The following is a 24,359-nucleotide window of genomic DNA, read 5'->3' on the forward strand; positions in this document are numbered from 1 at the left end:
CATGCGCGCAAGGACCCAGCTGTACCAGACCGGCAGTTCAAACGGAGGAGAAAGCAGCGAGAACTGGAAGGACGACGAATGGGGAACTGCCCATGCCCTTTTCAACTCACACCTTCGAAACCACAGAGAGGGAAATCGTAAGGCCGGGAGTTAAAACTGGCGTGTGGAGGAGCAGATGTCAACGGTGCACGGGAGCCTCCCGTATTGATTGCGCAGGCGGGGAGGCATGCTGGTTACCGTGGTACCGTCCTTGACTCCAGAGACAAGACCAGCCAATGGGTTCAACACAGCCGGTGAACGGGAGGAAGCTGATAGCAAACCTGTGTTGAGCCCAAGGTTGCAAGTGGCAATATTAGATGAACACAGGAACTTGGAACAAAGAATTGAACTTTTGTGAAAGCCCGGCCAGTCCTGGGTGAGGCATACCCCTGCTTAACGCATGGGGTAGAGGCCTAGGGCTGAGCCACGCTGCCAGTCTGCTGTGACAATCCTTCACGGTTCGCTTGGAGAACCCGAGGCAGATTTTGCAATCTGCTTCCTTGTGATCCGGATAGAGTCAGTGGAGGCATTGACTGTTTGTCCTCCACAAACACATTCTGCAGTCTGCAGCGGGGCAGAGCTTGAAAAGGGAGCTTCACTCCTTCTCCTCCGACATGGTCCGGCGTGCAGAGTAGGCCTGATGGCTTTCTGGAATCTTCAATGAAACTTTGACGATTCGGCACTTGAGGGGCGTTGAAATTAACCAAACAGATCTCTGCTTGTCGGCTGATGTAGAGAAAGAGCACACAGGCTCTATTTGACAAAAATCAAACATTTTACCGAAAAAGAGTAAAAAGCAAAGAACAGCTCAAAGAGCAGAACACAAGGACTTCCAACACTTGAACGTGCGGTAAAAATCTGAAGATGGCTTAGGGGGAGGGCAGTTATTGATTGGGGGCAGTATGACCCAGAGTTCAGTGATTGGTTTAGGGGAGAAATACAGTTTGGAAGTGAAAGTGAAACTTTTTTCTTTTACTGAGGATTCCCGGCCTGACGACAGGGAATATTCATGAGCATGTGAATCCATGCCAGACCCCATGCTGAAGGAGGAAAATAACTTCAGCTTGGGAGAAATTCAGGTGAAGAAAGTGAGCAGCCATCCAAGCTTGGATGGCAGAAAGACAAGTGGACACATTGGAGTGGCAAGCATCACATAACTTGGAAAAAGATTTGGGAATCGTCCTCATAGATGTGGCAGGACAGATTGTATTAAGAGATAAGTGGAGAGAGATGAATAGTGTAGAGAGAAAAAGAGGGCCAAGAACCAATCCCTGAGGGACACCATAAAGAAGAGTATGGGGTGGAGAGAGCTGACCACTCACCATCTGCCTCCATCTCCAGCCATCACTCCAGCTAGAAAATCGGCTAACCCGGTGAAGTTGCAGGAAAAGCCAGAGAAGGCGAAGGTTCAGGAAAAGACAACCGACCTGCCCCAGAAGGCCCAGGCGAAGTCATCGATCGAGTTGGTGCCTCCTCGAAGGCCAACGAGCCTGTCCTAGACAAGGTAGCCCCGGCGGTGGAGAGGACACCGGAGAAGAGGATGCCATCCCTGAACCAAATCTCACTCTGTGGGATGCAAAGAAGGGGCTTCGGGGGAGGCCTGAACAATACACCAGGGCACCGATATTTCTTCCTCTGACGAGGAGGACCAGGCATCTGTCCGCACGATATATGTGGACATGGGGGACGATGACAACAATGCCACTGACCGCAAAATTCCCTATGGGGACGACGATGGGCCACTATGCCTGGGTGTCGGAAATCTTCCAACCGACACCAGAGGAGACCAGGAAGGAAGGGTTCCTATATCAACGACGCGAGGCTAAGAGGAAGACCATCTTTGCAGGGCCTCTCCTGGATGATGTTTGGGCGTGAGGCCTGGATCTGATGAGGAATCCAGTCACGGCCCGACCAAGAGGGATCGGCTGGAGAAGAAATACTGGGTGCCTGAGTCAGCACCCAAGTGCCTACACTCAAAGCTTTCCCCAGACTCGGGGGTCTCAGCGGCAGCAAGGAAGAAGTCATCTAACCCCTCGTCTTCATCCTCCGTCCCTCCAGATAGCGAGGAGAAGTTGGATGCCATGGGAAGGATATTAATCTACTCGGCGACACCCAACGCCCTTGCAATCATGGACAGATACAACAGGGAGCTGTGGTATAAAATGGCCCACAGCTGGAGTTCTGACCCAACGACGGGTGCGTCATAGCACTTTCCGTCCTCCAGGAAGGGGAGTTGGCATCGGACCATGCCATTTTCCGACAGATGGGGAAGGCTGTCAACGAGTCGTTGCATGCCATTAAGACCGACACTGAGACGGCCCTTGCCTTCGGCACTCTTCAACATCACCTTTTTTTTTTTCCTCCGGCCGAAAATCTGGCAGATCGTAGAAGGGTTTCGACGGAGGGTCCTCTTCATAGCGTCAACCCTCCCGTTCCACGACCCAGGAGGCCTATAGAGGTTGTTTCAAGGCTTTCGGTGGAGGCGGCCAACGTCGTTGCTCCCAAGGCGGCACGCAGGCCCCGAAGCAAGATTGAATTGGCCAGGACGTCTGACCCCCACCCATGCAACCCGGTGGGAGTTAGGATGGCAGGCTTCATCAGCGAGTGGGAGATGATCTCCACCGACTGATGGGTGCTGGACACTCTCGCCCACGAACACAGTGTTCACTGCACGTACTCAGCCAACTGGAGGAAGGAGACTTTGACGTTGCTGGATCTGGAGGATGCATTCTTCCACGTCCCCTTTCACGAGAAGCATTGGAAGTTCCTGCGCTTCGTAGTACAAGGAAGGCACTACCAATTCAAGGCTCTCCCCTTTGGGTTTAAGTCAGCACCCAGGGGATTTACGAAGTGCCTGGCATAAGTGGTGGCCCATCTGCATCTACGAGGGATACATGTGTACCCGTACCTCGACGACTAGCTCATCCGGGCCAGGTCAAGGGACGTAGCCGTCGAACACATGGAGAGGGACCGTCCGACTACTGACGGATCTGGGGTTCTACGTCAACTATAAAGAATCCTCCTTGATACCATCGCAGAACGTGCTGTTCCTAGGGGCCAGGCTCAATGTGGTCTCCTGCCTGGCAGCCCCCTTGGAAGAGAGGAGAGCGGCCATGCTGGGCAAGGTGCAACGGCTGTTGGCAACGAAGACCGCCACGGTGCGGGTCATCAAGTCGCTGCTTGGCATGATATCGTACATTTACCTGATCCGGCTCTGTAGGTTGCGGATGCGACCCCTTCAGGAATTCCTGGACATTCAGTGAGTTCCCTTGAGCGATAAGGTGGTGGGGCGTGCACTCCTACATCGCCGGGGGCACAGATTTCCAGAGCCCCCGTACCAGGAGACTGTCACCACGGACACTACCCTGGATGGCTGGGGAGCGGCCACCGTACGTCCTGACGCCAGAGGCCTGTGGCTGCCCGAGGAGAGGGATCTCCAAATCAATTTCCTGTAGCTACGGGCAAACAAGGTGGTGAGGGTCTTCATGGACAACACCACCACAATGTTCTACATCAGGATGCAGGGGGGCACCAGATCCCCAACCCTCTACAGAGGCGCACTGGGCTGTTCCCAAGAGATGTTCCTCATCCCGTTACATCTGGCAGGAGTGAAGAACACTGTTGCTCTTTCAGCAGGGAGCTGCGCTCTTGCCACGAGTGGGAACTTCGGCAGGACCAAGGGGATCAACTGTTCCTCAGATGGGGCAATCCCCAGATCCATCTGTTTAAGACGGCGTCGAATTCCACATGCCAGAGATTCGCCAGCAGGTTCCACCTGCCGAGGAGCATGGGTGCACGTTCTCCTTCCCTTGGGATGGCCTGTTTTGTATGCGTTCCCTCCGTTGCCTCTTCGGTTAGTCAATGAACTCAGACGATGCCGGTGCAGGAAGATCCTTGTCGCACCGGCATGGGCGAGGCAGATATGGTACCCGGACCTTCTGGACATGTCAGCGTCCCCTCCAGTCAAGCTTCCGGCGTTACCAGATCTTCTCGCCAGGGAAGGAGGCGCGATTCTGCACCACGACCCAGGATCGCTGCACCTGAAGGCCTGGCTCCTGCAGCGCTAGAGTTTGGGGGTTAAGATCTCCCAGCGGATTGTAAGGAGGCGCTCGCCAAGGCCAGCTATGGGCACAAATGGAAGAGGTTCGCCGTTTGGTGCCGTGCTCAGAAGACCGACCCTCTACGAGTCACTGCTCCGCACGTGCTAACATATTTGTTGTCGTTGGCCAAGGCAGGACTGGCCAACGCTTCCATCAAAGTTCATCTGGCGGCTATCTCCTGCTAGGCCAGATCTCCTGGAATATCATTTTTATGGTTGCATCGATTAGTCAAGGAGTTAGTCATTGTGCTTGACAGAACAAATGAAGGGCAGGCAGCAGAACGCACATTTGTTAAAACATTAGCATATACAGACTGTGCATAACATTGACATATGGGACCAGGAGGATATTATTGTGGAGGTACATCACCGGGCATACATGACATGGCAAATAGAGTGAACGTCTAAGAGGGGCTGCTGTGAGGGGAGGATCGCACAGAGATTGTCATCAGACTCAGCGGACAAGGATGCGAGATAGGAATGGAATCGTGGCCACACATCTCTCGGTCTGGTTGTTGGTTGCATTTGAAATGGCCATGCCTCCTCCATGTCGGAGGCCCAGGTGACAGTAGATAGCCACTGTGCATGTGTAAGCACCCGGGGCCGAAGCCAGCACAACAGAATACATCGTACTGCAAGTAGCATACATAGACCAGCAAGTCTTCGGGAGTCGTGGTGGGGACCTGGTAAGTAATGAAAGAGGCATTTTGAAGGGGAGGGGGAGAACTCATAGTAAAGGATAGATGACGTCGTGGAGTAGACATCTGACCGAAATTGGGTAAGGCAGGGGCAGGCCAGATCATTTGAATATAGGTTGCATCGTCAGACCAACACCTGGGACAACAGGGAGAGTGGTCGGGAACATTCGATGCAGTCGAAGTGGTGTGTAGTGGTACTGATGCAATATTTTAAATTGGATTAATTTAAGTCGGGAGTTGAATGACACCTCATGAGTGCGGGCACACATTTGCTTCCAACACTGGTTAGACACCTCCGTTGCCAGGTCCACAGCCCAAGTCTGTCTCAGCGCATCGAACGTAGGGGAGGTTTTAGATTGTAATAGGGAGTATAATCTGGAGATCTTCCCTCTGGTATTCAAGGTGTTCATTAGTTCTGCTAAAATCGGATCATCGGAGGGGATGACGGGGAAAGTGAGATATCTCTTCTTAAGGATATGACGAAGGGCTGAGTACTGGAGCCAGACAGGAGATTTCGGTCGTAGGGTTACTGGTAGGGCTGCCCATTCAACAAAGTGGTCTTGGTCAAAGACATCGCGGATGGTTTCAAAACGCGCTTCTGCCCAGTTGTGTGTTTCAGCCAGGGGAACACGGGAATCCCCGGGAAGGAAAATCGGTCCTTCAGAGGTTTCTGCTCTAGGTGGTGTCCTTTGCTCTCCTGCAGATCCGTGTATTGCTATGTGAGTGTATCATCGATGAGGAATCATTGGATGGAAGAAATCCATTTGAAGAAAGAATTACTTACCTCACTGTAATGTTCTTTCTGATGAATGTTCCTCCCACAGATACATCATGCCCTTGCGCCAGGGGGATAGCTCAGGGGCAACGTGCGCGCCTTAGAAGCAAGACGAGCGGAGCAACACCGGTTCAATCCCCGGATCCGCGCTTAGAAACCTCTGGTTATTAACCGTGTTATAAATAACCAATTACAATTACAACCTGCCCCACTTTCCGGATAGCTAGTACACCATCAGCTCTGCAGACCTTCAGCATCAGAGTTCTAGGGGGAAAGAGTGAAACAGAGGTCCATGGGTGCAGCGCTGCTATATATACACTGACCTCGATGACATCACTGGTACGGGCGCATATAGATGCCGGGTGGAGTCGCGCTGAGCATCGTGCCAACCCCCTATTCTAATAGGATATCAGGCCATCTTGTCTTTTAGCCTTCTTCCTGGCCTGTGGGGCCTGGATAATCCTTATATGGACTCGGGAAAAGCAGAGGCTTTTGGCTTCTACTGGAGGGCTATGTGTGTTTGCTGCCAGGAAGTGAGCTACGACGATCTGGTCCTAATCCACAAACTGGTGCCAATGTGTCTGAGTGGTATGCATGAGTTTTGCCACCAGTGGTCCTAATTGGACCACTTCTGAGGTGTGCGTTTGTGTGTGCGCGCGCGTGGGCCAGATCGGTCATTGGCTGGTGGGAGTTTCAGCTCTTACCTGGCTTTTAGGATAACAAGAGGACCCCTTCACCCACTCTAGAGAGATCCTGGAAGTAGCTGAAGGAGCCAAGACTCCCGTCCAGCTGCAAAACCCACAAGGAGACCAGAGACCCGTTGGAAGAAGGCCTGGCAACCAACTTCTGCTGCTGTCCTGGTGAAAGCCCTGTCTGGGTGGTGCTCTTCAGCAGTCCTGCAAAAGAGCTGCGACCCTTGGAATGGACTAAACATCCATTCGAAGGGATTGGTTCCTCCGACGTATTCCACATCTATGACAGGTAATCACCACAGCTGTGCTGCTTTGGAAAATGTTATGCATCGATGACGTCGATATGCTGTCGTCGAGGGCCTCTGTCGAGCCAACGTCACCGGATGTTATAAGTAGGACGCACGACGCCGGTAGCCTCAGTTTCATTTTTTCCACAAATGTGTTCGCTCTGGAGATCTCGGCGTGCCTCGGTTCTTCTGAGTACTTCTATCGGTTCTTCAAACTTGTTTGTTTGTGAAGATATCATGTCTTCGTCTTCTACCCCGCGGCCTGGTTTCAAGAAGTGTTGGGACTGCGGTTCCAAGATGTCGCTGACGGACCCACACAATGCCTGCCTCTGGTGCCTCGGTGAGGACCACGCCACGGATGATTGTGACGATTGCCAGTCGTTAACATCGAAGGACTTGCGGGAGCGAAAGAAGAAGCTTTCTGTCGGTAGGGTGCCCAAGCCCCGAAAGTCTAAATCCACGGGGCTTTCGACCGACGATTCGAGAGGCGACTCTCCGCGTCATCAGCGTAAGTCCAGGGGGTCTCGGTCCCGGAGTGGGTCCCGCCACTCCTCTGCCTCTTCGAGGCACTTGCAGAAGCGCCGTCAATAGTCGCCTTCCTCGTCTGAGGAATCCGCCTGTCGGCGGGTTGCTTGTCCCAACAAGCATTCTTCTCCTGCGGAATGGGATGCATTTCGTACGGAGATGATGACGATGTTCCAATCGCAGGGCTCCGTTCCATCCGCGCCTTCGAAAGATGCCGGCAGGGAATGTGCTAGGGCCACCGCTCGCACGCTTTCGGGTTCGGGCAGTCGGCACGATCATCGGGAACCTTTGAGGTCCCGATCGGACAAGGTGGATCACTCTAGCCATGCCCGCTCCAGGTCCTGATCCTCGACGCTCTCGAGACCATTGGATCCTGTGAGGTATTCTAAGAAGAAGTCGACACCATCAGCGCCATGTCCATCGAGGGAGTCTCTCCTGGCTCCGCCTCCAAGGAAGTCATCAACGCCATTGGCGCTGAGGCCGTCGAAGGACACGCTCGGGGTTCCGCCCTCGAGGCCTGTGTCGAAGCCATCGGCGCAACGTTCGACGTTGACGCCGAAGCTGTTGACGCCTTTTGTGGAGGCTGTACCGGAGGTAACCCCGTGTGTCGGTGGAAACTCTGAGGAAGGCCCTGAAGAAGTCGGTAAGGCCTGTATTTGAGCCTTTTTCTGTGCCCTCTTCCAGGGATTTCGTTCCAGCCTCTGGATTATATTTCTGAGGTGGAGAAAGGGTCTGTGGAAGGTTTTGTTCGTGAAGAGCCTGTTATCTGGTCATAGCCAGTTAGAAGACCCGCGTCAGTCTTTGCACGACGCCAGTGGTCTTCATACCTCCCCGGAGGTTAAGTTTGGCAGGCCTGAGCCTGGTAAGCATGCTGAATCTTCATACATGCGACACATGTCGAGGGTGACGGAGTACTTGGGGTGGTCTGCGCCACCAGTGGATTTTCTGCAGGGTGACCTGACAGATATCCTTGACCAAGGTCCTCCCACTGACCCGGTGCTGCCATTTCATACAGAGAAGGGTGGCGGCGGCTTGGACTGTTCCGGAGAGTCTCCCGGCAGTGAGCAAGTCTTTGCCTAAAACAAATACCGTCCAGCCAGCAGCGACCCCTGCTACTTGACTACGCACCCCACTCCGGAGAGTTTGGTGGTGCAGGCGGCTATGGCCCCAGCAAAACGGGCGTTGTTCCCTACCATTCCTCCTGATGGGGAAGACAAGCGTTTTGATGGCTAGGAGAAGAAAGTGTTTTCTTCAGGGGGTATGGCTTTATAGGCATCCAACTCCGTGTTTGCCTTGGCACATTTCACTCACACTCTGTGGAATTGTGTCTCTTTGGCGGCTGAACATATTCCCGAAGGGGAGGAACGGGATGGTTTTCTTGATCTCGTTCAGGATGGCAAGGATGCCATGTGTGAATCCATTCAGTCGGGTCTGGACATGGCAGATTGTGTCAGCCGGTCCATGGCGCGAGCACCATAATGAGAAAATTAGCATGGTTGCGGAAGTCGGAGTTTGCGCCTGACGTACAAGCCCGACTTCTCAACATGCCCTTTGATGGTGAACATCTTTTTGGCAGCAAGGCTGACGAGAGCCTTGAGAGGTGGCAGACCTCCAAAGCTGCAGCAAAGTCGTTGAGCGCTGCAGTTCGCCAACCTCTGCCTTTTCATCCTAGGGGTCAGCAATGGAGGGGAGGTTCATTTTGTATTACTCTTCCTTTGGTAAATCGAGGGGAGCTGCAAGTCAAAGGGGCCACCGTAGGAGTACCGGAGGTGGAAAGCAGCGTACTTGAGGTGCCAAGGCCGCTCGGGCAGTTGCCTCATTGCCCTCAGGCACTGCCGCAGCTGCTTCAGCTCAGTCATGAGGCCATGTCCCATGGTTCGCCAGTTGGGGGAAGGCTGGTGCAGATGTGTGGGTTCTGGAGATCATAGCCCACGGCTACTGTCTTCCCTTCCAGGCAGAGGCCTCACGACAATCAACCAGGGAATCTCTCTTTGAAGAGTCCAGATCTGCTCCTTGCGCAGGAAATCGAATCCCTGCTGGAGAAAGGCACCATAGAACTGGTGCCTGTAGCGGAGAGGAACAAGGGATGGTGTTCCCCATATTTTTTGATCCTGAAGAAAGACACGGGATTGAGACCCATCATGGACTTGAGTGGTTTGAACAAGCTCCTCAGGAAGGACAAGTTCAAGATGTTTACTCTTTCTCAAGTCCTCCAGGCCCTTCAACTTCATGACTGGTTGGTGGCTCTCGACCTCAAGGACTGCTTACTTTCATGTGCCGATTCATCCCAAGCACAAGAAGTACCTGAGGTTTGCGGTTGGCGACTCGCATTTTCAGTTTCGGGTCCTGCCATTCGGATTGACCTCCGCCCGAGGGTCTTCACCAAGCTCATGTTGGTGGTGGCAGCGTATCTCAGGAAAGGGGGGTTTCAAGTCTACCCCTACCTGGACGATTGGTTTATCAGGGCACGCTCTCCCGAGCACGTCCTGGATCATCTGTCAGTCACCTGCCACTCCCTTCACAGGCTGGGCTTCTCCCTCAACTTAAAGAAGTCCCACTTGACACCTACCCAGCGGCTCCAGTACATCAGAGCAGTGCCCGACACATCCCTGGGGCAGTTTTCGCCTCTTGAGTTGAGGGCTCATCACATTCTGCAGATGGTGCACAAGTTTCAACATGCCCAGAGTCTCCCGGCGTTCGAGTTCTTGAGGTTGCTCGGCCTCATGGCATCCTGCATTCTTCTGGTGACAGAGGCCAGGTTGCAGATGAGATCTCTGCAATGGGCTCTCAAGCTCCAGTGGTTGCAGTCCTCCGGCAGGATGTCGGACCACATTCAGGTGCCGCCCTCGGTTGCCCAGAATCTTCTGTGGTTGGCCGTCAAAGGCAATCTGATGAAGGGGGCTCCATTTTGGCTACCCTGGCCGGGGGTAACGTTTGTGACGGACACGTCCCTCACGGGATGGGGAGCTCTCATGCCAACGAGTTGACAGTCAGCGGTCGTTGGTCTCCGTCTGAGTCCAGACTCCTTATCAATCTATTGGAGCTGAGGGCCATCGGGCTAGCCCTGAAGGCTTTTCTGCCGTCTATACAGGGGAAGAATGTCCTGATTCTGACGGACAACACAGTGGCCATGCACTACCTCAACAAAAGGGGGGGGGTAGGGTCTCTCCCTCTGTTCAGAGAGGCGATGCAGCTCTAGTTCTGGGCCATCCAGCAGGAAATTTTGATCTCGGCAGTTCATCTGGCCGGAGATGAAAATGTGGCGGTGGAGGCTCTGAGCAGGCAGAGCACGGTCTCTCACGAGTGAGAGCTGGCTCATGAGATTCTCCTGGAGATCTTCACCCTTTGGGGGACCCCACAAGTGGATCTCTTCGCCACCAGTGCCAACCGGAAGTGCGAAAGATTCTGCTCGCGGGAATTTCCTCCAAGAGGAGCCTTAAGGGACGCGTTCGTAGTGGAGTGGTCCTTCCCACTGCTGTACGCGTTTCCTCCAGTCCCTGTCATTCCGTAAGTGCTGCGGAGGTTACGGAGGTTCGGTTCCCGAATGATCCTCATTGCTCCGGCATGGTCCCAGAGAACGTGGTACCCGGACCTTCTCGACATGTCCATCTGCCCTCCACGCCGTCTTCCCGACCGAGACAATCTTCTCTCACGGGAGTGGGGTGGGGGGTCAGGTTCTCCATCCAGAGGTCAAGTCCCTCCACCTTCATGCTTGGCTTCTGAAAGGTTGAGGTATAAGGATTGGAACCTTCCTGAAGGCGTGATGGAGGTGTTGCTTTCGGCCAGAAGGCCTGCAACAAAGTCCCTGTACCGTTGCCATTGGAGAAAGTTCTGCGACTGGTGCAGGGCTAAGAATGTGGATCCTTTTTCATGTGCCATTCCTGTGGTTCTGTCTTTTTTGCTTTCTTTAGCCCACAAGGGCCTGCAAGTGGGTACCATTAAGGGTTACCTGGCGGTGCTGTCTATATTTAAGCGCTCGTCTGAGGAGTGTTCTTATTTTAAGATTCCTTTTATTTCTCAGTTTCTCAAAGGGCTCACTAATGTGTTTCCACCGTCACCTTTCCAGGTGCCCGGTTGGGATTTGAACCTGGTTCTAAAATTCCGCATGGGAGCTCCGTTTGAGCCTTTACATTATTGCCCTTTGAGACTGTTGACCTTGAAAACTGTATTTTTAGTTGCGGTTACTTCCGCTCGCAGAGTGAGTTGCAGGCACTCTCCGTTAAGCCACCCTTCACGGTGTTCCATTAGGACAGGGTTGTCCTTAGGGTTCGTCCTTCTTTTCTTCCGAAAGTTGTGTCGGAATTTCATTTAAGCCAGAAGGTTGTTCTTCTGGCATTCTATCCTCCTCCGCATCCTAGTAAGGAGGAGGAGAGGCTCCATATGTTGGATCCTAGGACAGCTTTAAGTTTCTACATCTCACGCATGTCCCGGGTCAGAGTGGACGATCAGCTCTTCATTGGATACGCTGGAAGGCGTTTGGGACAAGTTGTCACAAAACAGACTTTGTCTAGATGGATTATCTTGACAATTTCTGAATGTTACCGCTTGGTGGGGTAAGGACCCTCCGGTAGGCTTACGGGCCCATTCTACTAGGGGTGTGGCTGCCTCTACTGCTCTGCAGAGGGGTGTTCCCATTCGTAACATTTGTGAAGCAGCCACTTGGGCCTCTGTCCATACTTTTGTCAAACACTACTCCTTGGATTCTATCCATGGGCAAGATCTGGCCTTTGGCAAGGCGGTCCTCTATTCTGCAATTTAATTGGGCATTCTAAAATTCTAAATTCTTTCCCACCTCCTTACGTTGGTACTGCTTTGGGAGTCTGTCATAGATGTGGAATACGTTGGAGGAACCAATCCCTTCGAAGAACAAGTTACTTTCTTACGGCGACGTATTCCACATCGCTCCCTCCCTCCCTACCTGCCCCTCTACAGAATTTCTTATGCGATTGCAGCTTTTGTTTCCGCAAGGCTTTCTGTAGTCATTCCGGCAGAAGATTGGTGCCACACGTTCTGGGAAAAAACTACAACTGAGGCTACGGGCGTCGTGCGTCCTACGGTGGTCAGTGAAAATGACGAATGCAATAATGTCGACAGTCAAAATGTTGAAAAAAAAATGTTGAAAAAAATAATCTCAAAGCAATAATGTCGAATTCTTTCTAAATTTTCGAATTTTTAGAAATAAATAAATATATATAATTTAAATGTGTTGAATATGAGGGGTGGGGGGGTGGCAGGGGGGTGTTGGGTGAGGGGGGTTGGGGGGCACCCCCCTAGTAAATGATACTCTTCTTGTTTATTTATTTATTGAATAAATTATATATATATGTGTTGAGTATGAGTGGTGGGGGGGCAGGGAGTGTTGGGTGAGGGGGGGTTGGGGGGGACTCTTCTTGTTTATGTATTTATTGATAGTGCTAAATGACATTTTTTCTCGACAATTTTTTTTCTAAAAATTGACTCTTCATTATATGTATAGGTTTTCGACATTATTGTTTTCGACATTTTTGTAAATCGACATTTTTTTTCTCGACATTATCACTATAAACCGTGTCCTCCTTATAACATCGGGTGACGTCGGCTCGACTGAGGCCCTCGACGACAGCGTATCGACGCAGACGGCGAAAATTTTCTGAAGCAGCACAGCTGTGGTGATTACCTGTCATAAATGTGGAATATGTCGTTGGAACATCCCATCGAAAGAATGTTACCAGGTAAGAAAGTAACTAGTTCTTCTCAATGTCAGCTCGGCGTCCTACGAAGAAGAGCCTCCAGAAGTGCCCCTGGACTGCCGAGTGGCTGACCAGCTCTGAGTTTGTGCTACTGTGCTGCAGATGTCCCTCTTCTCAGTTGAGGCTTGGAACTTGGGGGATCTTCAGCTTGCGCAACATGACTTACCTCTGCATAATTCCATGGTCCTAGCATCAAGGGGACGGGCGATAGGAGGGAATGTCTGACCACGGCTATTGAATCCCTTTGCGTCGCCATGCATCAGTGGCAGTGGCCCAAAACTGCTTACCTGCATCCAATCCTGTCCTGAGAGGGCCTTGCATCATGTTCTGCTGCATTCTTCAACTGGAAAACCTTGCACCAGCATTAGACACCTACGGAGAACAGCTGGAACCTGCAACCCCTTGGAATCAAGCGCTGAGGCTGACGGCGGAAAAAAGGACATTGGACCCTCTTCAACAGACCTACCAAGTCCCATGAAGAATCAGAGTTTGGGGGGTGAGATATAGCGATACTTACCTGAACCCCTAATTTCCTTTTTAAGAGCTTTGGTAACTTTTAGAAACTTTTGTATTACTTTGGCTTTGTTATTGCTTGTTCACTCAAGTTGGGAGCCCGTTTGTTAGTCAGATTAACTTGTCCCCTAACACTTGGCACTGTTCACTAGACCCCAGAGCCCCTACCTTCATTTTCTCAACCTTCACAAAACTGTATGGAACCTTGCTTAACTTTTGGGCACAAGGCCCCATACATTTTAGGCATGGACTTCTGAAGTTGGGATTGAATCTCTGTAGACCTGTAGTGCTTGTACCAATCTGTACCTTCCTTTTCAGGGGTTTGATATGTATCTTGCCCTACACTGGTGATTGTGTATATGTATCATGTTTTTAGTGTTGTGTGATATTATTACCTGTTAGTAGGCATTATTCACTGTGTGTTTTGGCCATAAGTAAAGAAGTATTTTTATACCTGATTGTCTAAGTGTAATCTTTGACAGCTGCACTTGTGGACCCCTTCCAAGCTCACCACCTCTTGAGACTTAGCCTAGATCACTCACCTTGCTACCTTCAACCGATTTTGGCTATAGCTCCCAGAGTTGTCCCTGTTACAAGGTTGGCCTTCTATACACCTGTCCACCAGGCGAGTTAAGAAAATCAGCCCTAACAAGTTGTAACAGGTGACTATCCCTTCCTTCTCTTGATCTCTCTCTGATTTACTCTTGATCACATCATTCTTTCTTTCCCAGATTTGCACACCAGCAGATGCAACAGGCACCATTGATGAGTGCAATAAGCCACATGCCCAATCCAGGGCTACAGGCAGGAGTTCGGCCTGGTCAGATGTTACCTGAGCAGCAACATGCATACCTGAGGCAGCAGATGCTGAGGGTAAGTGTCACTTTGCTCATCCGCCAGGATAATGAGTGGTATTGGTGCTAGTCTTGTATTGCAATAATGCATGGATCTGAGGGTCTTGCATCTGTTTCAGTTGAGATAACGCCTTCATGGAAAGCTGGCAGGAAAGGGCATATTTCACAGCACATTTACTCTAAATAGAGATGGTAAAGTGTAGGCCCCGTTCTCCTGCTTCTTCCTTCTTCTGCCATCTCACGTCGACCCTGGAGGGGTCTACACCTCTTCCCGTGGCCTGGAGGCTCCGGGATCCCTGACCATGTGATTCTACCATCAGAAGGTAAGCCCGCTGGGCTTTAATTACAAAGAAGGCTATGCTGGGATGTGCACACTCCGAATAACATTCTCCACACCTAGTGCCTTCCTTATTCAATATGTGTCTGCTGCCACGTTGTACCCCACAACATTTACCATCTTGGCCTCTTTTTTGTATTTATTGCCATTGCCAGGCTTGATGATCAGGCCTTCTAACATGGCCGATCCCTTCCTCCAAGACCCATTTTGTAAGGCCCATGTCTGCTCCCTCTATGCTTCCCTCGTCCTTGTTGTGCCCCCTTCTGGTCACCCATTGTTAGGGAGAATTCTCATTCAATTGCTAATTTCCCTTACCTAGTGAGTCCCTCAGGAGCTTTGCTGGATTTCTGGAGTTATTTTTTTCCACTTGGTAAGAGTGTGAGCTTTTCCCCCACTCTTACCCATGTTTTGCCATGTGTATTTCATCTGTTTTGTGATTGTGGGCTCTGGAGTAAACCACTTCAGTAGCCCCCTTCTTTTGTGTGTTACACAGCACCTTCAGTGCAGTGACACAGGCTTGTCTTTTAGACTTCCCACCGACTCCATTTCTGGGGCTAACTACTGTTCCCCAGAAAAGGGTAAAGTTGCCATTAACTTTACGTAGTCATTTAACAACAGATCCAGTACACCCCATCTTACATGGAGTACTAGAAAGGGTTAATCCGTAGCCCTTTTTATATGTACCTCCTACAGCATTGTTTCGCTCTTTTAACATTTAGACTTGGCTGGTGGCAGTGGTATCTACCCTAACTTTTCTACCGCGATTATACTATATAAACATGGTATTGTTTTAGGCTATTATATTAGCCTTAAACTTTAACCCGCTTGAACAAATACTTTTTCTTTTGGCTCCGGTCGGGTTTATTCGCCATCTCTTTTTGGTAAAGTCCTTCTTGTGTTTTACTTTGCGCGGCAAACCAGGTTTGCCTTCTTTGTTCACTGTCTTTTGGCGGGCTTCTGCCAAGAAGCCCTCCTCCAGGCACCTGGGTGTCTAGGTGGGCTGAATGTGAGGGAGGGCTGTAGTCCCCGCACCCCCCCCTGCACAGGGTATCCTAGGAAACACAAGTCGCATTTTTCCATGATTGGCTGGTGTGGTTGTCCAGGCTGGACAAACCCCTCTGCTGTGTGATTGACAGCCAGGCTGTGTGAATGGGGGATTTTCACATAAAAGGCAGGACTCTTGGGCTAGAAGTCAGTCGCCTCTGGAACTACAAGGAACCGAAGAGAAGCAGAGAAGAAGTCGGCTGCTGCAACTATCCCGTCCCGGTGAAGCCCTGCTGCAGTCCTAAGCTTTCTACCCTTCTAGATCCAGTCCGGAGTCGTCTTCCCTTGAACCTGGTGGGGATAACCAGCTCATCTTCTTCAGCCAGAGGATCCTCTTCGTGGTCGAAATCGCTGCACCCTTCTGTAGTGGTCCGGATAGCCATCTGAAGAGCCTCTCCTGTTTTAAAGGAGCGCACCTTTTATTCACCGTCGCTGCTGCAGGCTTCAGCCCTGTCTGGTGCAGACCCCTCCAGACGACCTACTTCGTATCGAAGCTCCAGGAACCGTGGGTCTGCAGGAAACTACCAGGAACAACTGCTGTGACACCAGCTTCTTCATTGAATAAGGTACTGTGTTCTGCTTGAGGAATTAGGGTGAATCCCTTTTCTTAGCCTCCAAAGCTTGCCCTTGTCTTCCCCCCTCCTTATAACCTTTGCTTCCTCTGTTGACAATATCCAAGTACTCCTGGCTACGTTGAATCGTGAACTGTCCGACTGTGTGATCCTCGACAACAGGAACCCGGTTCCACTTGACACTGGCTCCGGCCTATTGACTCTTGAATTTCTGTCCATGACTGTTCTCTGATTCTGTCTGCCTTGACAAAAGTATTGCTGTAACGCTCACCTGATTCCCGCAGAGGCGCCGGTCTTGACTGGGTGAATGCCATATCTTCAAAGGTGATGTGTAACACACGGTTGGCTCTTTGGGCTGGACCTCTGTGCACTGTATGTCTGACTCGAAGAGTAAGATGTCTGCAGATAGAAAATATGGGATTAATGAACTGGGGTTATTGGGTGCCTCTCTCCTCTTCCCTTTCTCTTCTCCTGTAGAACCCCAAAGGTTAACGCCCTCACCTTAGGTAAGTGAACGCCGAGCTCTCCATCTGCCTCGGGGCAGGGTGCCGTAACCAGTTTCTTCACTGGATAAGGGTGCAGGCCTCTTGACCTCAGAGGACTGCTGTTCGTCGTTAACTGCACGAACGGTAAGTTCTGGGCACTTCAAATGTCTTAAAAGTCTTTTGTAATGATATCTCTTGTTTTGCAGGGTTTCGGCGATGGCGGATGGCGGGCTGATGAGAGTTGATGATCGAACCTGCGTGAGGAATAGAAGCGCCTGGAAGCACGTAAGTAAGCGCTTGTAGCCTGCTTCACGATGCGCACTAACTGTCCCTTTTATCTTGCAGGTACAAGTTCGGAGCTTTAGAGAAGCTGAAGGGTGCTGGAATACCCACTGGATTCGGCGTGGGAAGGAGTAATGGCACGTGAGTAATAAAGTTGCCCAATGTCTTTAAACGCACCTTCTTTTGTCTTTCAGATGCGGGATGCAGCGCCGAAGGCCTCCGGAGCGTGCGAAGAGCTGGTAAGCTTTTGTCTTTCAGATGCCGGAATGCAGTGCGAAGACCTCCGGAGCATACGAAGAGTAGGTAAGCCTTTGTCTTTCAGATGCCAGAATGCAGCGCGAGGCGTTGGTGACACCCGATGGACCAGGTAAGAGATGCGCTGCCACTGAAGACCGTAGTGCTAACCTGTTCTTTCTTTGTCTTTACAGGTGCTGCTGAAGACTGGATTCCAGGATGGTAAGCCTTTGTTCCCTTAGGCCCAGGATCAGAAGCAGAAGACACGATGAGCGTTCTGCTGCAGAGAATGCAGAATAACACAAAGCAAGATTCATCCATCGGGTGTGGTTTAAATAGCCTCCTGTAGTGCTTAGGTGTCTCCTTCCACAGCCACGCCTAGGTAAGAAAAGAGTTCCTGCTTTCCAGAAGAGTTCCAGTGTTCTGAACCTAGGGAGTGGCTCCTGCCCCACCTAACAGGAAAAGTAGTCCCAAACAGAAGAGGATCAGGGGTTCAACTGGCAGGTAAGTAAGCAGCATGGTCTGCTGCAGGTAAGTCCACCCAAGCATTATGAGCCCGGCGCTTCCAGCGCTGGGACTGGGCATCTTTATGAGCCTGGTGCCACTGGCGCCAGGACAGGGTCCAAAAGGTCCCAATTGGGACTGGCTGGCACTCGGAACCGGGGTTATGGGTCTGCTTCCAAGGGAGTCGGGCAAGTCCTGATCTTTTGGAAGCAGAGATCATGACAGCACCCCCCCTCAAGGCCCCTCCCAAACCGGGCTTCTCCGGGGGTTTGGGCTTGTTAGCAAATGTTCGATGAAATCTTTTGATTAGACAAGGCGCGTGGACATATTCTGCAGGTTCCCAGGATCTTTCTTGGGGACCGTAGCCTTTCCAGTCAATCAGGTAAAATAGTTTAGATTTGGAGATCTTGGAATCCAGGATGCTTTTGACTTCAAACTCGAGTTCTCCATCAACTAGAATAGGTTTTGGAGATGTAGTTAGTCGGGTTTGAGGTTGCACGGGTTTTAATAGAGACGTGGAAGACCGGATGTATCTTCATGTGAGGGGGCAAGTCCAACTTGACCGCTACTGGATTTACTATGGTAGTGATGGAATAGGGACCAAGGTATCTTGGGTTGAATGTGCGTGGTCCTTTTAGAGGTAGATATTTGGTGGATAACCAGACTTGATCTCCTACTTGATATTGGGGGGCTTCCTTCCGATGTTGGTCTGCTCCTTTCTTGTATTGTTCTTTAGCCCTTTGAAGGTGAGAAACGGCTTCCTTAAAGGCTTGGGTGATTGTAGAATGCAGGTGGTCTACTGCTGGTGTTCCAAGATCTTGGAGTGGATCCAACTCCGAGGTTCGAGGGTGACTACCGTATAAAAGAAAAAACGGGGTTTTCCCAGTTCCCGAGTGGACAGAGTTATTGTAGGCATATTCGGCTATCCAAAGGATATCTTTCCAAGTTTTTTCAGTTTGTTGTAGCATGCAGCGCAAATACTGTTCCAGAGTTTGATTGGTCCTCTCGGTTTGTCCGTCGGTTTGAGGGTGGTGGCTGGTCGAAAGTCTCACATCAATTTGAGCCGACCGACAGCAACTTCGCCAAAAATGAGAAATAAATTGACTACCTCGATCCGAAATTAGAACTGAAGGAAAACCGTGCAGTCGTACGATGTTTTCGAGAAATTCTCGGGCCAGAGTTGCTGCTGTTGGTAAGCCTTTGAGTGGAATGAAATGCGCCATCTTGGAGAATAGGTCCACGATTACTAGGATCGTATTGTATCCGGAGCATGGAGGTAGATCGGTGATGAAGTCCATAGAAAGCGTATGCCAAGGGCGAGGCGGGATGTCAATAGGGCGTAAGAGGCCGGCTGGTTTTTCCTTTTGACTCTTGTTTTGGGCGCATACTCCACAGGACATTATAAAGTCTCTGATATCTTTTTTCCAAGACGGCCACCAGAAGTAGCGCTTGATCTTTTCCGAGGTCTTGGTCATACCGGGATGTCCTTCCATTAAAGAATCGTGATAACAAGAGATTACCTTTTTCTGTAAATCTGTGCTGGGCAGGTATAACCGTTCTTGGAAATATAATAGGTTGTCCTTCACCGTAAAGTCCTTTCCCTGCAGATGCCAATTCTGTATGTCTGCTGGAGTTACCAGTAGCCTGGCTTTATCCTTAACTTCCTCTATGGATTGTGTGGCGATTACACCTAGAATTCTTTGTTCGGGAATGATAGGTACAGGTTTAGGATTGATCAAATGTTCTTCCACTCCCAACCGAGAAAGGGCATCAGCTTTACCGTTTTTTGTACCAGGTCGATAGGTAATTATGAAGTCAAACTCGGCAAAGAATAGTGCCCAACGGAGTTGCCTAGAGGATTGAGCGTTTGCGGTTTTCAAATATTGCAGGTCTCGGTGATCTGTAATCACAGTAACGATGTGTCGGGCCCCCAGAAGATAATGCCGCCAAGCCTTAAAGGCGGACTTGATAGCTAGAAGTTCCTTGTCAGTAATAGTGTAATTGATTTCAGGAGGCGAGAATTTGCGGGACCAAAATGCCACGGGATGCAACTGATTGGTTACTGGGTCCTTTTGTGATAGAACTGCCCCCATGGCAAGGCTCGAAGCATCAGTTTCAACGATGTAGGGGAGTTCTGGGCGAGGATGTTTTAAGATCGGTGCAGAGATAAATCTAGTCTTCAAATTCTGGAAAGCTTGTTCCGCCTCGGTAGACCATTCAAAACGTTTGTTTTTCTTTAACAAGGCGCGGTGATGGGCTGGACTATTCGAGAGAATTCGGGGATAAACTTGCGGTAAAAGTTAGCGAAGCCTAACATGCTTTGAACACATTTTACGGAGGATGGCGATGGCCATTTGAGAATTGCATCGACCTTCTTTGAATCCATACGCACTCCCCTAGGTGATAATATGAATCCCAAGAATTCAACTTCAGTCACGTTGAAAACACATTTTTCCAACTTGGCGAAAAGTTTGTGTTGACGCAATCTCTCAAGGACCATTTTCACGTGTTTCCGATGTTCAGTTTCCGATGAAGAATAAACGAGGATGTCGTCAATGTAAACAACAACACACACATCTATGAGCTCTCTGAGGACATCGTTCATAAAATATTGAAAGGCGGCCGGGGCATTGCAAAGTCCGAAGGGCATGACCTGATATTCAAATAGCCCATACTTGGTGCGGAAGGCCGTCTTCCATTCATCGCCCTCTTTTACTCGTACCAAGTGGTAGGCTCCTCTAAGATCCAGCTTTGTATATATGCATGCTTTTCTGACTTGGTCCAGGAGTTCAGGGATCAAAGGTAACGGATATCTATTCTTAACGGTGATCTGGTTCAGGGCGCGATAATCTATACAAGTTCTAAGGTCCCCTTCTTTTTTTGGAACGAAGAACAAAGCTGAGGAAGCAGGGGACTTGGAAGGACGAATAAACCTATTCGCTAGGTATTGATCCAGGTATTGTCGGAGGTGAAGATTCTCAGGCTCGGTGAGGGCATACATTCTACTACAAGGAGGAGTAGATCCAGGTATCAGGTCTATCTGGCAGTCATAAAACCTATGAGGAGGTAGAGAGTTAGCCTGATCCTTCCGGAAAACATCTTGGAATTCTAGGTATTCAGGAGGTAACTGGGGAGCCTCTGAGGAAATTGCTGCCAGTGCAACACCAGGTCGAGGGTGACAAGTAGAGAGACATTCTGGAAACTGAACCGTTCTTGCTCGCCAATCGATCTGAGGATTGTGCTTCTCTAACCAAGGAATTCCTAGAATAATCTGGAACTGAGGGGCCTTGATCACATCGAATACGATCTTCTCATGGTGTCCATCTTGACTTACTAGCGTCACTTCTTGGGTGGTATGCGTTACTGGTCCGGAGGCTATCTCCGTACCATCCACCGTAGTAATGACGTCCTTTACAGCCTTTGGACAAAGAGTCAGATTCATCCTCAAAACCATTTCATGATCCACATAATTGCCGATGGCACCGCTGTCGACGTAAGCTTCAATCGCATGTAATCGATCCGGATGTTCAGGGCTAATGAGGACCATAGGTATCACGAAATGCGAGGTCACGGAACTGGTTTTAACGCTCGGCAAGAGGACCTCTATCCTTGTCGGCGAGGTCGTTTCCCTGCTCAGAGGTTGTGACCCTGGTAACTGCAGCTCCTACTGCCTTCTTGACTGGTTTCACCGGACAGTCTCAAAGAAAGTGCCCCGAGTTTCCGCAATAGAGGCATAATTGCAGCTGTTTTCTCCTTTCCCGCTCCTTTTGTGTTAGTGGTCCTTTCAGGCCCCCTATTTGCATGGGTTCCCCGGAGTCTACTCCTTTGGTAGGAGTTGGTGGTTTGGAAAATACTCGAGCATCAAACTTGGAACGATCGGCCTTCCTGTTCTGCAGTCTGTGGTCAATTTGAACGACTAAGTCAATATAGTCCGAACAGTCTTGTGGGGGATTCACTACTTGGGCTAACACATCTTTGAGCTCTCCACGTAGACCTCTATAAAACAGCGTAATCCTTTTGTTCTCAGGCCATCGAGTTTCCACTATCAGTCTGTTGAAAGACGCAATATAAGCCAAAAGGTCTTGATTACCATGTCGCAACAAAAGAAGCTCATTGTCCAAGGCCTGCCCCTGTGAATGTCTTGCAAACAGTTTTTCCATACTGAGCTGAAAAGCTTGAAAATCATGGAGAACCGGATCATCTTGATTAACTAGAGGGATCGACCAGTCTGCCGCATTGCCACTAAGGTACGAAAGCACGAAAGCTACCTTAGCTTGATCAGTTGGAAAGGCTGCTGGCCGGCATAAGAAGTGCAACCGGCACTGATTAATAAATACTGCAAACCTCTTTGGGTCACCAGAAAATCGTTCGGGCGGAGCCAGAGGTACATTCCCAGGTAGATTGATCTGCACTGGGTTCGTAGAGGATGTTGAAGGAAGATTTGCCCCTGATGCGGGTAACGGAGTTTGTCCGGCTTGTGACTGTAGCAATTGTCTAGCGAGATCGTCTGTTCGCTCCTTGGAAATAATCAGTTCCCTTCTTAGAGCATTCGTTTCCTGACGGGCTGCATGCACTTCTGCTCTTAGTTCCCCAAGTAACTGGGCTAGCTGGTCGGTATCCGAGGTTTCCATAGCGCCTGGGTGGGAGTTTTGCGGTAGGCTTTGTGTTCTGTAACGCTCACCTGATTCCCGCAGAGGCGCCGGTCTTGACTGGGTGAATGCCGTATCTTCAAAGGTGATGTGTAACACACGGTTGGCTCTTTGGGCTGGACCTCTGTGCACTGTATGTCTGACTCGAAGAGTAAGATGTCTGCAGATAGAAAATATGGGATTAATGAACTGGGGTTATTGGGTGCCTCTCTCCTCTTCCCTTTCTCTTCTCCTGTAGAACCCCAAAGGTTAACGCCCTCACCTTAGGTAAGTGAACGCCGAGCTCTCCATCTGCCTCGGGGCAGGGTGCCGTAACCCGTTTCTTCACTGGATAAGGGTGCAGGCCTCTTGACCTCAGAGGACTGCTGTCCGTCGTTAACTGCACGAACGGTAAGTTCTGGGCACTTCAAATGTCTTAAAAGTCTTTTGTAATGATATCTCTTGTTTTGCAGGGTTCCGGCGATGGCAGATGGCAGGCTGATGAGAGTTGATGATCGAACCCGCGTGAGGAATAGAAGCGCCTGGAAGCACGTAAGTAAGCGCTTGTAGCCTGCTTCACGATGCGCACTAACTGTCCCTTTTATCTTGCAGGTACAAGTTCGGAGCTTTAGAGAAGCTGAAGGGTGCTGGAATACCCACTGGATTCGGCGTGGGAAGGAGTAATGGCACGTGAGTAACAAAGTTGCCCAATGTCTTTAAACGCACCTTCTTTTGTCTTTCAGATGCGGGATGCAGCGCCGAAGGCCTCCGGAGCGTGCGAAGAGCTGGTAAGCTTTTGTCCTTCAGATGCCAGAATGCAGCGCGAGGCGTTGGTGACAGCCGATGGACCAGGTAAGAGATGCGCTGCCACTGAAGACCGTAGTGCTAACCTGTTCTTTCTTTGTCTTTACAGGTGCTGCTGAAGACTGGATTCCAGGATGGTAAGCCTTTGTTCCCTTAGGCCCAGGATCAGAAGCAGAAGACACGATGAGCGTTCTGCTGCAGAGAATGCAGAATAACACAAAGCAAGATTCATCCATCGGGTGTGGTTTAAATAGCCTCCTGTAGTGCTTAGGTGTCTCCTTCCACAGCCACGCCTAGGTAAGAAAAGAGTTCCTGCTTTCCAGAAGAGTTCCAGTGTTCTGAACCTAGGGAGTGGCTCCTGCCCCACCCAACAGGAAAAGTAGTCCCAAACAGAAGAGGATCAGGGGTTCAACTGGCAGGTAAGTAAGCAGCATGGTCTGCTGCAGGTAAGTCCACCCAAGCATTATGAGCCCGGCGCTTCCAGCGCTGGGACTGGGCATCTTTATGAGCCTGGTGCCACTGGCGCCAGGACAGGGTCCAAAAGGTCCCAATTGGGACTGGCTGGCACTCGGAACCGGGGTTATGGGTCTGCTTCCAAGGAAGTCGGGCAAGTCCTGATCTTTTGGAAGCAGAGATCATGCCTATGATTTTTGCCGCCAACTCTCTCTGGGTATCTCAGGTGCTAAGTGTGTTTTTGCCCCGGTAACATTTCTTGCCGTGGATACGCGTTTCTTTAGTAAGACAGAACTGTCATTACTGTCAAAAAGTGATCGCAAGTGTATTCCAGGTAACATCTTTTGTTTCACAACACCGGTCCGTTAAAACAATGGGTACTTACCTTGAGTTATACTGTATAAAGTGAATTGGTTAGTTGTAGTATATTTTACGTGTGATTTTGAATTAATAGAAGTGTTGTGTTTATTACAAACGGTTTAAAAATAAATGTACTTATATTTTTTACCTGAAACCTTGAGTCAGTGTTTGCTTGAGTCACAGTAATTGTGGTCCCTTTGTGTAATCTCTGCTACTGCTCATATACTCTTGAGATGAGCCTGGCTGCTCCGCTACTGCTACCACTTTAACATAGTAGTACCGGCTTGTACCAAAGGTAAAACCTGTATTGCCACCTGTAGTCTTAATTGTGTGTAGTGGTTCCTAAGGGCACTGCACAGGATTCTGCCCAACACCCATGATGGCTCTGTTGGCCCCCCTCGCCCCTCTGAACCCCTCTGATGGCTCTGTTGGCCCTCCCCCTTCC

The 24,359-nt window shown here is 50.3% G+C and overlaps 1 protein-coding gene across 5 annotated transcripts in view; it reads left to right on the forward strand.

Moving 5' to 3' along the window:
- MED12 (mediator complex subunit 12) overlaps window positions 1-24,359 on the forward strand; it is a 1,704,158-nt gene that overhangs the window by 1,555,619 nt on the left and 124,180 nt on the right. For all 5 annotated transcript variants that reach the window (XM_069612388.1, XM_069612385.1, XM_069612387.1 and 2 more), the window contains exon 41: window positions 14,089-14,230. In XM_069612388.1, coding sequence (XP_069468489.1) covers window positions 14,089-14,230 — 142 coding nt within the window. The remainder of the gene's footprint in view (window positions 1-14,088; window positions 14,231-24,359) is intronic.

This window comes from Ambystoma mexicanum, chromosome 5p (assembly GCF_040938575.1).
Source record: "Ambystoma mexicanum isolate Mex_15411 chromosome 5p, UKY_AmexF1_1, whole genome shotgun sequence".
Classification (NCBI taxonomy): Eukaryota; Metazoa; Chordata; class Amphibia; order Caudata; family Ambystomatidae; genus Ambystoma; species Ambystoma mexicanum.